This window comes from Myotis lucifugus, unplaced genomic scaffold, assembly GCF_000147115.1.
Source record: "Myotis lucifugus unplaced genomic scaffold, Myoluc2.0 scaffold_61, whole genome shotgun sequence".
Classification (NCBI taxonomy): Eukaryota; Metazoa; Chordata; class Mammalia; order Chiroptera; family Vespertilionidae; genus Myotis; species Myotis lucifugus.
Genome location: NW_005871109.1, coordinates 4,272,007 through 4,287,193, shown reverse-complemented (window position 1 = coordinate 4,287,193; position 15,187 = coordinate 4,272,007). Strand labels below are relative to the sequence as shown.

Sequence of the window (15,187 nt, the reverse complement as noted above, 5' to 3'; positions counted from 1 at the left end):
TTTGTACTCTCAGCACATCTCCTGTCCTTTGACCAAGCACTGCAGACTCGAGGCCACACTGTGTTATGGAAAACACTAGAATCATATTTCTTAAGGTGGCCATCTCTCTTAGATTTTTTGCTTTCTTCCTAAATACTTTAATAACATTTAAAAAACTGTATTTTGGTACAGTTTTAGACTTACAGATTTTAATAAAATGTAACGTGAAAAAAGATGTATTTAAAATATAAAATTTGAAATGTCTTTGTGTATATACTAAGTTTAATTGTAATCTTTTCAACAGTTTTTAGACTTTATACAATTAATTTTTTAATTTTTCCAATACTGTAAGTCCCTAATGATCATTTGCATTTTAAGTCCAGAATGTTTTTAAGTAAGATTTTGTTCTCTAGCTTTGATTAATGCTATATAAGTAACAGCTGTAGTTATATGAATAACATAAGTGGTATAAATAAGTTTGCTTTTGACTTAGTTTTCCATCACCCAGAAAGTAGTGTCAAGAATATTGAATACATATTTAAGTTACTTACTACGCAAAAGTCAAGACACGACCCGTCCTTATTTGAGATGGGTTTGTAATTTTTGTCATACGGTATTCCTGGAAACATGTGTCAAAGTATAGTTTTTACATTAGTATTCACTTCCCACAGAGCCAAGAACAAAAACAGGATGTGTCCGTTGTGAGCTTGTTTGGAAGAGTTGCCTTGAAATAAATATCAAACTTGAAATAGTTTTAAGAGACCCTCCGTGAAATAAAACCCGAATTGTTGTTACGCCAATAAAGGCCCTTTTCAATGATGACAGGGAAAGAACATTTAACAAAATAAATTTTGGAACCAAAGGCATTGCAAATCACATGCAGTTTAAAAGTTTATTCTTTGTTATTTTTGGTGAAACTTGCTTGGAAGGAGGAAGTAAGCTGCTTCCTGAAACTGAATGAGCTCTTAGAATTGATGCAGGCCACTCCAGACTCACACGCAGCACGTGATTTATTAGTTAGTATAATTGAATAGCTGAGAACGCTTGTCTCTCCTTGGCCCAATGTAATGATTTAAGAGGTCCTTAAGTTACTTGGTTATGACAAGTAAATGATTGTGTCGAAAGTCAGCAGGAAATGAATCTAATTGGTTGTCTGGCACAGTTACTGGCAATGCTGAGCAGATGCTGGTGCTGATGCCCAACTCAGAAAGGTTTGGGAGGTCACCTTCAGAAAGGTTTGCTCGTAATAGGTCCTTTCTGGGTTACAAACATTATAAAAGGTCGTCCGATAGGCAAGAAGAACTAAAGCTCCGACTATGAGGCTCGGGTTCATTCACTAGGCGCAGGTGAGGCAGAGCTGAGGCTGGGTGTCCACAGATACAAATGGTCAGTTGGATGCACCTCTTTGCCACGCCCACTTTTCCTCATGCTGTGGCCATATGCATATATTGGCCTTGGCTTCCTACTAAAACTTCTAGTTGTGCCGTTACTACACTTACCCCAAGTTGTGATCAGGCAGCATGGGCCCTTCGTTTTGCTGCCTTAGGGCGATTGCATTTCTGTACCTGTTAATGCCTCTAAGTTAGTTTACCACGGGCAGTTATTTATTTTAATGTTCTTTCTTTCCTTTGTCTTCCTTTTTTTTAAAAAAATATATTTTATTGATTTCTTACAGAGAGCAAGGGGGAGGGATAGAGAGTTAGAAACATCGATGAGAGAGAAACATCGATCAGCTGCCTCCTGCACACCTCCCACTGGGGATGTGCTCGCAACCAAGGTACATGCCCTTGACCGGAATCGAACCTGGGACCCTTCAGTCCGCAGGCCGACGCTCTATCCACTGAGCCAAACCGATTAGGGCACCTTTGTCTTTCTTCAATCTCTTCTTGCTTTTATATTTTCTCTCTCTTCTCTTTTGTCTCATTCTTTCCTTCCCTCTTCCTTTGTCTTCCTCTTAATATGTCCTTTTTCTCTCTTCCGCTGACAATCCCTGCTACTTCTGTTGAAGAGCCAAGAAAATAATCTCTGATAAGCTTAATAGCAGATGATAGATCTCCAACAAGAGAAGGAAAGACCTGAATGGGTCTTTCTCCAACAAGTAAACATATGTTAGATTTAAGGGATTAGGTAATCTCCATACTAGAGGATTTTTACAATCTTATCAAATTAAGTTGTAGAACTCATGATATTTTTTGACTTTGTGATATTTTATGAATGTACATTTCTTTGCAAATATGTTTTTTCTATTTTTTTTTGTTAAAGTTTATTTCACAAACAACGTTTTAACCAAGTTAATGGAAGTGTTAAGAAGAAAAGAAAGCCCTAGCTGGTTTGGCTCAGTGGATAGAGCATCGGCATGTAGACTGAAGGGTCCTGGGTTCAATTCCAGTCAAGGGCACATGCCTGGGGTTGTGGGCTTGATCCCCGGTAGAGGGCGGGCAGAAGGCAGCCAATCAATGATCCTCTCTCATCATTGACATTTCCGTCTCTTTCCTTCTCCCTTCCTCTCTGAAATCAATAGAATATATATATTTTAAAAAAAAGAAGACAAAGAAAAAAATAACTCACAATCCTATCTGTAACAGACTTGCTGTTTCTATGTTTTGTACTAGTATTTGTCAAAATATTTACATAATCTTTATGGAGTATAAATCATAGGTAAATCTAATTTTGCATTCTTCTTCACTTTATGTACTTTCATAAATGCTTTCTTTTTTTAAAAAAAATATTTTTATTGATTTCAGAGAAGAAGGGAGAGGGAGAGAGAGATTGAAACATCAATGATGAGAATCATTGATCAGCTGCCTCCTGCACACCCCTACTGGGGATTGAGTCCACAACCCAGGCATGTGCCCTTGACCGAAATCGAACTGGGGAACCTTCAGTCCCCAGGCCGACGCTCTATCCACTGAGCCAAACCAGTCAGGGCTATAAGTGCTTTCTTGAAAGTAATTTTAAATGGTGGTATAATAGTCCACTCAATTGCAGAAGGGAATTAACATTGATGGAGTACCTAGTGTGCCTGGCACTGTGCAAAATGTCCTGTATTTGTTTCATTTTATCTCCATAGTAGGTATATGTGATGGATGTTATTTTATTTTTTAAAATATATATTTTTTTATTGATTTCAGAGAAGAAGGAAGAGGGAGAGAGAGATAGAAACATCAATGATAAGAGAGAATCATTGATTGGCTGCCTCCTGCACAACCCCTATTGAGGATCGAGCCTGCAACCTGGGCATGTGCCCTGACTGGGAATCCAACTGTGACCTCCTGGTTCATAGGTCGAAGCTCAACCACTGAGCCACGCCGGCTGGGCTGATGAGTGGTATTATACTCATTCATTTCATGAGGAAATTTTGGCTTAGCTTAATTTATTTCAGTTTAACTAACATTAATTGAGCTCTACTACGTTCTAAGTACCATACTGAGTTCTGGGGATTCAAAGATGAGTGGGACATGGTCCCTCCTGTATGGAATTCATAAAACAGTGGGGAAGCCAGTTAGTAAAAAGATCATTTTAATTCAGTATGCTAAATGCAGCAGCATAGACAAACACCTGCCCGGGTTAGGGTTGGTCAGAGCAGGTTTGCTTCTCAGGCTTTAGTGTGCCTGTGAGTTCCTGGGGTACTTGTTCAAAGGCAGATTCTGGCTTTTGGGTTTTTCGTGGGATCTGAGACACTTAATTTTTTTTTTTTTTTTCTTATTATTATAAAAGTAGCACATGTTTATTATTTAACATTTAGAAACTCTAGAAAACAAAACAAATCCCACTCAAAATTTCACTCCTCGGAGATAATCACTGTTAACCTTTCGGGGTACCGTCTACTTTTTTTTCTATGCTAATTTATACCTATCTGTGATAAAGGGCTTTTGATTAAAAAATACAATGGTGCCCTTTGATCTTTTGGAAGCAGCTGGAGGATAATATGTTATTCAGCACTGGGGTTTGTAAATAGCCCTCTAATCCTCAGCGACCATTCTGAGGTGTGTTCCAAACAATTTCTTAGAGAGTCCCAATGGGATAATACTTAAAAATATTTTTTAAAGATTTTTTAAAAATGATTTTTAGAGAGAGGAAAAGAGAGGGAGAGAGGGAGAAAGATAGAGATAGAGATAGCTAGATAGACAGAGAACATTGATGTGGGTGAAACATCACTCAGCTGCCTCCTGCACGCCCCCTTCTGGGGGTCAAGCTGGCAATCTGGGCATGTGCCCTGACCAGGAATCAAACCAGCATCCTTTCAGTGCACAGGACAAGGCCCAACCAACTGAGACACACCGGCCAGGGCTTAAAATAAAACTACTGACAATATGAGATGTTGGTGAGAAAGTGGACACACTCATACACTATTTTGGAAACCAGTTTGACAGTTTCTCCTAGTTAGACATGCACATCTCTGTGAACCAGCAATTAAAATTTTAGGCATTTACCCAAGAGAAATAAAAACATGTCCACAAAAGACTTATACAAGAATGTTTCTGGCTCTGCCGCTTAACTAGGTGAGTGATCCTAAGCGTGTGAATTTACACTGATGTTAAATGGGGTTCTATGTTGGGGTCCAACCCCAACGGGTCCAGGGATCCCCAAAGGTGTGGACGGAGTCGGCGAAGAATGAATGACATGGAAACTGGGTTCAGTTCATCAGCATAGTGAGGTTCTCCCTCCAGGATCTCCAGCCAAGTTCTGTGTCCATGTTCTCTCGCTAGGTTCTGTAGTCAGGTTCTGTTGCAAGGTTCTCTTGCCAGGGTTCTATCCAGGTTCTCCTGCCATGTTCTGTCTAGGTTCCCCAGCCAAGTTCTATAGCAAGGTTCTGCGTCCTGGATCTTTTGCCATGTTCTCTGGCTAGGTTCTGGTTAGGATCTGATGAGGATCTGCTGAGGATCTCTGGCTAGGATCTCCAGCGAAGTTCTGGTGCCATGTTCTCTCGCTAGGTTCTGACTCTAGGTTCTCTGTCTCTGGATTCTGTCTTTGGGTTCTGTCTCTAGGTTCTGTCTCTTGGTTCTTCAGCCAGGTTCTAGCCCAGATCTCCAGTCAGGTTCTGTCGCCAGGTTCTAGTCAGGTTCCCTTGCCATGTTTTCTTGCTAGGTTCTGTACGGGGTTTTGTCTCTAGGTTCTTCAGCCAGGTTCTCTCCAGGTTCTCCCGCCATGTTCTGTCTCTAGGTTCTCCAGCCAAGTTCTGTAGCCAGGTTCTGTCCAGGATCTTTTGCCATGTTCTCTGGCTAGGTTCTGGTTAGGATCTGATGAGGATCTGATCAGGTTGTCTGAGACACTTAATTTTAATAGGTTTCTAAGTGCTGCTGCTGCTGGTCCACACATCTCATTTTGGGTGGGAATATCTTAGACGATGTAGGACGTGAATAAATATGTTAGGTAGAGAAATGGGTGAAGGTATTCTAGACAGCAGCGTGGGGAAGGCATTGGAGCATAAGCAAGTGTGTCATGTGGGTCAACTACTTATAATCTATGGCAGGTATTGGCAAACTATGGCTCGCTGACTGAAGCCAGCCCATGGTCTGTTTCATATTGTCTATGTGCTAGGCATCGTTTTTACGGTTTTCAAAGGGTTGTTAATTAAAAAACAACAACACACACACACACACACCAAAAAAACCCCAAAACAAAGTAGAAAATAAACGGAGTTGCACAAAGCTTGAAATATTTACTACCCAGTCCTTCAAAGAACAAGTGGGGGCCCCTGCCCAGTGGTGTTGGTAGCGCTGGGGAGTGTAAATGTGACAGCAGGCAGGGCGATGGCCACCGATGGATGCCGAGGAGCTTGGCCTTTATCTTTTAAGCAGGGTTTAAAGATAAGGGTCACAGGCTCAGGTTTTGTTTTGGAAAAATCTCTCTGGCAGAATACAGATACCGGGGGCGATGCTGGAGGCCGGGGTACCAATGGGAGGCCTGAACCAAGGCAGATGGGGTAGGAGGAGACGGAGTTGAGAACTGTCTTGGACAGTTTTTCATTCCCCTTTGACTGCGACCTACAGGAAGATAAACATTTTATTTCACGACCCCACACACACCAAGCAAGACTTGTCACTCAAAACATTTGTCTTCATTGTGGATAAACTGAAATATTTTTTCATTTCCTTAAAGAAAATGCTACTTACTGCCCACTAAGTTGATTTCATATTGAGTCATAACCTGCAGTTTGAAAACCACCTCTCCAGGGGGGTAAACACCGTAGGATTTTGTCGCCGATTTGATGTAAGGCCGTGGGGAACAAGGATCCTGCCATGGTGGATGGTACTGCCCCAACCAAAATCAGTAATAGAAAGGAAGCCATTTGGAAGGTGGAGACGACTCAGTGTTTCAGGGTATGAGAAGCTCTTCCAGGCCAAGCTAGAAAGTCTACATTGTTTACAACATTGTCAGCATTCCTAACGGGAGAAGGCAGCATGAATTTAAAATAACTGCCTTATATTGAAAATGTGTAAATTGGGGAGTAACTTGTACATTTTACTTTGAGATGCTTATTTAACTGGGTGCTTGCATATTAGAAAAAGATGAATATTTTTTAAAAAAATGAATATTCTGATGTATTAAAATATTTATCCAAGAGAGAGTAATCAGATCACATTAGTTAGTTTGCCTATGGCAGTGTATGTGTGCAGTTTGCTTTGGAAATGTATGCAAATACACGATCAGAGGGTTATCAGGGTTTGCTTCCTTTACTCATTCAAGGTCAATGTAGAACCAGTGGCATTTGTCCACACCCTTCTCCCTAACAGAGTCATGATCCGCTGTTGGAATTGTAAAAGAATGTTTCTTAAATGGACCTTATCAGTGTACATAACGTAGATATGTACCTAAGTTAAAAGGTTATTTTTTTACTAGTAAATAATGCCTTCTAAATTCTCTCTGTAGATTGAATACCTGCTTAAGAAACTGACAGACGCCATGGGAGGAGTTTGGCAGCAAGAACAATTTGAAGATTATAAAGTCAACTTCGATGACGGGAAAGACGGCCTCTCTGTGTGGGAGCTGATCGAGCTCGTTGGAACCGGACAGTTCAGCAAAGGCATGGACCGGCAGACGGTGTCCATGGCCATCAATGAAGTCTTCAATGAGCTGATACTAGATGTGTTGAAACAGGTAAGACTCCTGTACCACCATGTTTCTTCTCACCTTTGGAATTTGACATGTTTGAACTCAGACAGATTTTCATCACAAAGATGAGTATAAGTCACTTATACTTGTACACGGATTTAGAGCTGAACAAAGTCTTATTTTCTCAGGCTTTCCTTTTGCAGAATTACAGGTGCATTTCTGAAGTATGGTTAAGCATTGGAGTTGCTATTTTTTAAAAATATATATTTTTATTGATTTCAGAGAGGAAGGGAGGAGAGAGAGAGAAACCTTAATGATGAGGGAGAATCATTGATCAGCTGCCTTCTGCCTGACTGGGGATCGAGCCCCCAGCCCGGGCATATGCCCTGACCGGGAATCAAACTGACCTTCTGGTTCCTAGGTTGACGCTTAACCACTGAGCCACTGAGGCCAGGCGGAGCTGCTATTTTGAAAGAACTGTTTAAATGATCACATTTCCAAATGATTTTTAAAGGACTCTCATGTCATGGGTACCTCCACACCTGTCCATCTGAAAGATCCCCACGGCATGTTGGTGAGCAGCAGCCTTGCAGTTCCTTTAACAGTGTGAGGTGTGGGCACAGAGCTGTCAGGAAGGGCGCTCAGCAGAGTGTTGGAGTGATCACCTCTGGATTCTGGAAGTTCTGCGAACTTTATTTTCTTCTTGATTCCTTTCTTATTATTGGACTTAGTAACATACATGAATTTATGTATATGGTTATATATTATTTTTATAAAATCAGAAAATACCCTTATTTTTGGAAGAAAACCCCTTTACATAACAAAATTGCACTTGTCTTATTAGATTATGATATTTGTTTTCTCAGCACCTGCAAAGCAACTGGTAATCATATGGGGAGATTAATGCTTGTTAAATGGAATGTATACATTTATTAGTGGATCTTTCAAATTTCTTATCCTATATAGTAAAAGGCTAATATGCAAATTGTCCCCTCCACCAGGAGCTTGACTGGGAATTTGACTAGGGGGCGGGGCTGGCCGGCCAACCACCCGCAGCCCTTCCCCCCAGCTGGCCTATCCCTGATCGGCCCCCCTCTCCCGATAAAGGTGGGCTGGCCGGACCCCACCCATGGACAGTTCGTGCACCAAGCCTCTAGTATTATAATATTGAATAATAACTCCAATTTGTGATTTCCTTACTTTGGTCCTTTTTTTGCTGAGTAGGTAATATTGTCATCCTTGCTCTTTTTTCTTAGTGGAGCCCATCAATGAACAGTAGTTGAGGCTTAATTTGTATAGGTTTTTGGAGCTTCGAGGAGATATAAGACATGATCTCTGTGAAGGAGCACTAAGCCCATCAGGACGGCAGGATAAGGATTACGGGTGGATTTCAGTATGAGATAGCTTAAAAATATTAGAAAAATTACAGCTTAGTTTCAGTATTATTTTGTATTGGTTTCTGTACAGCATAGTGGTTAGACAATCACATATTTTACAAAGAGTTCCTCCTGATATTTCCGTTACCCACCTGGCACCATACATAGTAATTACAACATTGTTAACTCTGTTCCCTTTGTCTTACCTTACATCTCTGTGCTTATTTTGTGACTACCAATTAGTGCTTCTTACTCCCTTTGCCTTTTTTTGCTCCGCCCCTGGTACATTTAATATTTAAATGCCAGCTAGTCTTGAACAACCTTAAAAGGCTATAATCAGGTATAATTTTCTTGAAGTAAAAGTTTGAATTATATACCTGTGAGGCTGATATATGGGGAGGAAGTACAGACTTATAAGTATGCATAGAAGCTACACGTAGAAGCCAGTATTGTTACCTATTGCTTCATTCTTTCTCTGCTCATCTGGAGCAGAGTTCATCCTCCAGAATACTGTGAGATCAGGTAGAAAGGTAGGTTGGTGTCAGAAGGTGATTGGCTGAGTTGTATATTTGGCTGTTAGCACCTTTTAGCATTTTTACTGACTGAGGGTTTAATTTACTGAGAGTACTGTGTGTGTGTGTGTGTGTGTGTGTGTGTGTGTGTGCGCAAAGCAAAATAGACTGAATAGTATAATGAACTCTAATATATTCACCACCCAGTCCCATCAACCACCAATACATGGTGAATCCTATACTACCTACTTTTGCTTCTCCTGTATTGTCTTGAAACAAATCTCAGATGTTTCATTTTATAAAATTTATAAATATTTCTTTTAAAAAATATTTTTATTGATTTCAGAGAGGAAGGGAGAGGGAGATAGAAACATCAATGATGAGAGAGAACCATTGACTGGCTGCCTCCAGCACGCCCCCTACTGGGGATTGAGCCCACAACCCGGGCATGTGCCCTTGACCAGAATTGAACCTGGGACCCTTCAGTTTGCAGGCTGATGCTCTCTTCACTAAGCCAAACCAGCTAGGGCAATATTTATAAATACTTCAATAAGCATCCCTAAAATATATGGAATTTAAAAAAAAAACTACAGTGCTATTAACATCAGGGATTCTAAAGTCTACTATCTGCCTGGCCGGCATGGCTCAGTGGTTGAGTATTGACCTATGAACCAGGAGGTCATGGTTCAATTCCTGGTCAGGGCACATGCCTGGGTTGCAGAATGAATCCCCAGAGGGGGTTTTCAGGAAGCAGCTGATAGATGATTCTTTCTCATCATTGATGTTTCTATCTCTCTCCCCCTCTCCTTTCTTCTCTGAAATCAATACAAATATATATATTTTAAAAAGTCTATTGTCTATTTAGCTTTGCGGGGAGGAGAGGGGTGTCTAAAATTCTGCATAGGCTTTTGTTTGCATGTGCTTATGTGAATTTGACTGGGAATAGTGTCCCTGGCTTTCATAGATCCTCAAAGGCTTCATGATCCACAAAGGGCAAGAACCGTCTATCAGATAATGGAGTAGGTAGGAATATCTAGGAAGAGAGATACAGGCATTTATGTCAGATTTAATCTCTTATAGGGTTACATGATGAAAAAAGGCCATAGACGGAAAAACTGGACTGAACGCTGGTTTGTACTAAAACCCAATGTGATTTCTTATTATGTGAGTGAGGATCTGAAAGATAAGAAAGGAGACATTGTCTTGGATGAAAACTGCTGCGTGGAGGTAAGAGCCGACTGTTACCTCTTTGCGGTGCTGCCCCCTGCTGCTCAAGTTGCTTATCTTCCTTGTAGACTTCAGGGCCTTAAAATAATCTTAAAACTTAATTTCCAGCATAATATAGGCTAAAGTTGCAATAAAAATTAAAGATACCTGACAGAATTTTTTTTCTAATGTGAGTTTGTCTTCTATCTTATACTGTGAAAAAAGGATAGGGATTAAATCGTGTTTGTTTGTACATTTATGGAATCATTTATTGAATAAAACGGAGTCATCAAAAGAAAATAAAGCAAAAAAATCATTTGAAATAATGAACATACCAGAAACTCTGGGCCATTTTGAGTGCAATGAATAAAACTGAAGATGAAGTGAGCAATACCTTTGAATACTTTCAGTACATCTTATTCATAACTGTTAATTCTGTCAAGAAGTGAAGTCCTCAGGAGCATACATTTTTGAGTATTTATATCTGAACTATTACCAGGCCTGTCTTTGTTGAAGAACATTTCGAATACCTATGATCTTACTCATAAATGATAATGTATTTTGATGGATGAAATGGTATAGAATTAATGTTTTAGGGTGTGCAACACCCATTAAGGGTTTTTTTTAGATTCAGCTAAACATGGAAAGTCACAAAGATTACAATAGGCCATACCAGTCTTCTCATAGGGATGTAGGTCAGGAACCACAGCTTGCCAGCACTAATCCAGGTGCAAGGAGAGGAGAGGGGTGCACACCTCTGGCAGGTGTGGAAATCACTCTGGCTTAGAAGCCTCATCGCTCCGAGGAGTGAGCACTTGTAGTAGCTCCGTGGGTGTACCTCCCAGGGTTCCTGTAAGGGACGTGCTCAGGTGTGAGTCACTGTGCCAGGGAAGCCCAAAGCATGGCATCCCCATCAGGTGGTGGTTCTCCCGGTCAGGATTTGGTATACTGATCAGGAGTCATTGTTCCCGTAAGTAAAGTTGCCCAGGGGATAGAATTAGTGAATCAGTTATATGCATTTAGAGGTATTTTTCATTAACATTGAATTCCAGCCAGATTTGTATAAATAACTAAGATTGAATTTAATTTAAAAACTTAAAAATAATATCTTAGCCTTGGCCAGGTAGTTCATTGGTTAGAGCATTGGCCTGATGTGCCAGGGTTGTGGGATTGATCCCGGGTCAGGCACATACAAGAAGCAACCAATGAATGCATAACTAAGTGGAACAACAGAAGTCTATGTTTCTCCCTCCTTCTCTCTCTCTCTGTAAAAAAACAAACAAAAAGAAAAAACAACAAAAAAGAACTAACTTGGCTTTCTGTTTTAGTCTTTGCCTGACAAAGATGGAAAGAAATGCCTCTTTCTCATAAAGTGTCTTGATAAGACCTTTGAGATCAGTGCTTCAGATAAGAAGAAGAAGCAGGAGTGGATTCAAGGTAAGGTGAATTTTACTGTTGGTCATGATGTAACTCGAAAGCTCTGACTTTCTATTTTTGAAGTTCATGACAGATACTGAGGCCTTGTCCCCTCATTGTCTGTGTTATTACTGGTGTGACATGGTAGCTTAAAGAAAAACAAATCAAGAGCAGTTTCCACATTTTTAGTCAATTTCATTTTTGTAATCATCTTATGGGAAAATTGTAAACTGGACATTTTGAGTTTTATTCACACCTACTATTTGAAGAGTATGGAATTTCCCCTTTTAACAACTGTGAAGAATTTTAAAGTGACCGTCAAGAATGAGACACTATATATTAGATTTTTTAAAATGATGGGGAGATTTCTGAATATGATATTCTTGGACTTAGTTATGTTATTGGGACCCCAATTTTTTTGTTTTGAGTCCACCTGCCTGTGTGCACTGGCCCGAACAAATGCAGGCGCAGGAGTTTGCAGAATAGAAAGAAAAATAGTTTAATATTGAAGTGACCAATCCAGCGATGGGGAGCTAATGCTAAAAACCCGGCTCCTCTGTGGCACCAGGTTAAGATTATATAGGGCAAAAGTCACAAGACACCGAGGGGTAGGGGCTCAGGGTCGTGCTGGGAGCTGACTGGTTGGAGGTGAGGTAAGGGGAATGAATCATTTCTTCAGGTCTAGAGGACAGTTCTGAGGTCTGCTCAGGCGTCCCTCTGTCTGGGCTCTTGGGGAAGTAGCTGGGCATCTCCACTTTAGGGCTCAGGAGCCGAAACATAACTTAGGTCAAGATGTTATCTTTAGTCTGGACCTTGTGACCATTCGTCAGGTCTGGGCTGTCTTCTGCTGCCTCGGGGGTGGCTGATTATCCAGGGAAAAAGCTAGGTTTCTGAGGGGTATACCGAGAGAAATAGTATTTTTAGAGCTAGGATTTAAAACTAAATGTAGTCAAAGTCATAGGGACCCTCAGTGTCAGGCGAAAAAAGATTGCATTGCAAGTTGTGCTCTTTCTTGATGTGGTTTAAGAGTGTGAGGCAAGCCCAGCTGGGTTTGAATCGTCTTTCCTGAGTCACGTGGGCTGAGTTATGAATTCTGTAGCTGCTTCCCTCTCCTGTGGAATGGGAACAGTAACAGTACTGCCCCCTAGGGTTGTTGTAAAGGTTGATAATTAAATAATGAAGTTATACTCACATATTTAAAATGATACATCCTTGCAGAGATGCTTGTGATACGTTGCAAGCAACCTAAATGTCCATTAATTGGGAAATGGTTGAATACATTACAGTGCAGCTATGCAGTGGAGTACTGTGCAGTACTTTGTGTAGTGATATGAAAGCTCTGAAGGATAAATTAAATGAGAAAACCAAGGCTCAGAAGAGTGTGCTGTGCCACTGTTCGTGTCAAAAGGAGGCAGAGGATGTATGTACATATTTACTTGTATATTCTTTTTTTAAAAAATATATTTTACTGATTTTTTACAGAGAGGAAGGGAGAGGGATAGAGAGTTAGAAACATCGATGAGAGAGAAACATCGATCAGCTGCCTCCTGCACACTCCCCACTGGGGATGTGCCCGCAACCAAGGTACATGCCCTTGACCGGAATCGAACCCGGGACCCTTGAGTCTGCAGGTTGATGCTCTATCCACTGAGCCAAACCGGTTAGGGCTACTTGTATATTCTTAATCTATTTCTGGAAAGATGCCCAAGGAACTGTTAGCAGTGGTTGCTGGTGGAGGGGGGAACTGGTACTTGGGGACAGGAGTAGGAGAGAGACTTCCTCTATGTCCTTTCATGCTTTTGAATTTGAACAAAAGTAGTAACTATTAAAAAATTATACAAGTGAAACCATTAGGAAAGAAATTAGGTTTTACATAAAAAGTAGATAATGCACGGAAAGGGTATACATATAGTAAGGATTCAATAAATGGAGGCTACTATTAACATCTCAGGAGGGAGGTATACAGGGAGACGATCTCAAAAGGCATAGATGTCGGGCAAACAACACAGCAGGTAGCAAATCAGATACCGGAACTTTGAATCTCAGCCCTCACTACGGCTAAATCTTAGCCTTTTGACAAGTATGGGGAAGGGAGTTGAAAGTGTTATTTATTTGAAAGTGTTGTTTTAAATAAATTCTTCAAATGTGTGTGGTATTCCTGAATCAAGCATCTATTTAAGCACAGATATATAATTTTGGAATTTTGGAACTAAAAGTGACTTCAGAGATGATCGCTCTCATTTTAGAGATGAGGAAACTGATGCTGAAGCCACGGTGTGACCTTGGTGCCTTGCTCAAGGTCACACCGATACTCAGTGGCAGAGTCAGAATCTACACTGAGGCCCGTCGGGCTTCCTTCCCGCTGTGCCTTTGCATGTTAGGGTTACAAAGAATAACGGGCATTTCCTGTGTTCTCCCCTGCACCTTTCACAGCCATTCACTCTACCATCCATCTGCTGAAGTTGGGCAGCCCCCCGCCACACAAAGAAGCCCGCCAGAGTCGGAGGGAACGCCGGAGGAAGCTGCTGGCTGAGCAGGAGGAGCTGGAGCGCCAGATGAAGGAGCTCCAGGCTGCCAACGAGAACAAGCAGCGGGAGCTGGAGACCGTGAGGAAGGTGAGGAGAGGGGAGCGGACGCTGGGCCGGGCCCGGAGGGCTCTTGGCATCGCAGGAGCCACAGCTGCCTCACTTCCGAGCTTTGATTTTACTAAGACCAGGTTACTGCAGTTTTGGGGAGATTTTTTTTGGCGAACTGTGTTCCCAGGAAGTGTGTCTACACCCTCAGGACACCCTGGTTTCCCCAGCCTGAAAGGATGAGGGCCTCAGGGCAGCAGGGACATTGCATTGACCAGAGAAGCATATTTATAAGAAAGCACACTTGAATTTTGTCAGAGAAGGTTGAGAAATGTTGTTCCCCTGAGATGTCACGGTCACTTTTGGCGACCTGGGGAGAGTCTGTTGCTTTTTCAGTTTTTCCCCTTTGCTCTCATCTTCACTCGTGAGGACCTTATGAGACCCTGAGTGTAGAATTGTGGGTTTTACTTACTGTCCGGAGTCAGAGGTCCAGTCTGGGTCAGCTTCTCCTCCCATCTCAGGGGTAGGGGACAAGTACCATAGGCTGTACAGGGGAGTTGTTGACGGTCACTGAGCGATCTTGTTCCTGGGTTATGTCACTGTTTGGGGGGCGCGCGGGGAGTTAATGGTGAGTGCCCAGCGTGTGGCCCTGGTCTTTACCTGGGATACCTCTGGGTTGAGCCCGTCTGCCTGAATCACTGAGCACGTGTGAGCCATGAGCCGAAAGACCTGTGTGTCCTCCTTTGCAGCGCCTTTGCCCTGGGATGTGGGGGTGCTTATAGTATTGTTATCGGTGGAAGGGGGATGTCCTTTCCCCGCTGAGTGCTTTGGGTGGAGTCCTTACGACATCTCAAGAAAAAGAATTTTCTGAGACTCGCACAGGAAGATGAGTGACTTTTATTTGCATGGAATTACATCTCTGGGTTTCCAAAGTCCCGTTTCCCTTAGTCCGGTCCTGGAAGGAGGGCAGCTGGGGATTCAGTAGAGCTAAAATCAGAGCCAGTGGCCAGAGTTTCGGTTGCATGTGGCAGCCGGGTCCAGTTCAGCATCAGGCTAGTTGTAGTCCTTT

General features: G+C 41.8%; 1 protein-coding gene across 1 annotated transcript in view; it reads left to right on the top strand.

Moving 5' to 3' along the window:
* The window catches only part of SWAP70 (switching B cell complex subunit SWAP70), a 74,710-nt gene that overhangs the window by 44,115 nt on the left and 15,408 nt on the right, over positions 1-15,187 (top strand). Inside the window, exons 4-7 of the mRNA XM_006089634.2 lie at positions 6,853-7,080; positions 10,004-10,150; positions 11,458-11,566; positions 13,979-14,160. Coding sequence (XP_006089696.1) covers positions 6,853-7,080; positions 10,004-10,150; positions 11,458-11,566; positions 13,979-14,160 — 666 coding nt within the window. The remainder of the gene's footprint in view (positions 1-6,852; positions 7,081-10,003; positions 10,151-11,457; positions 11,567-13,978; positions 14,161-15,187) is intronic.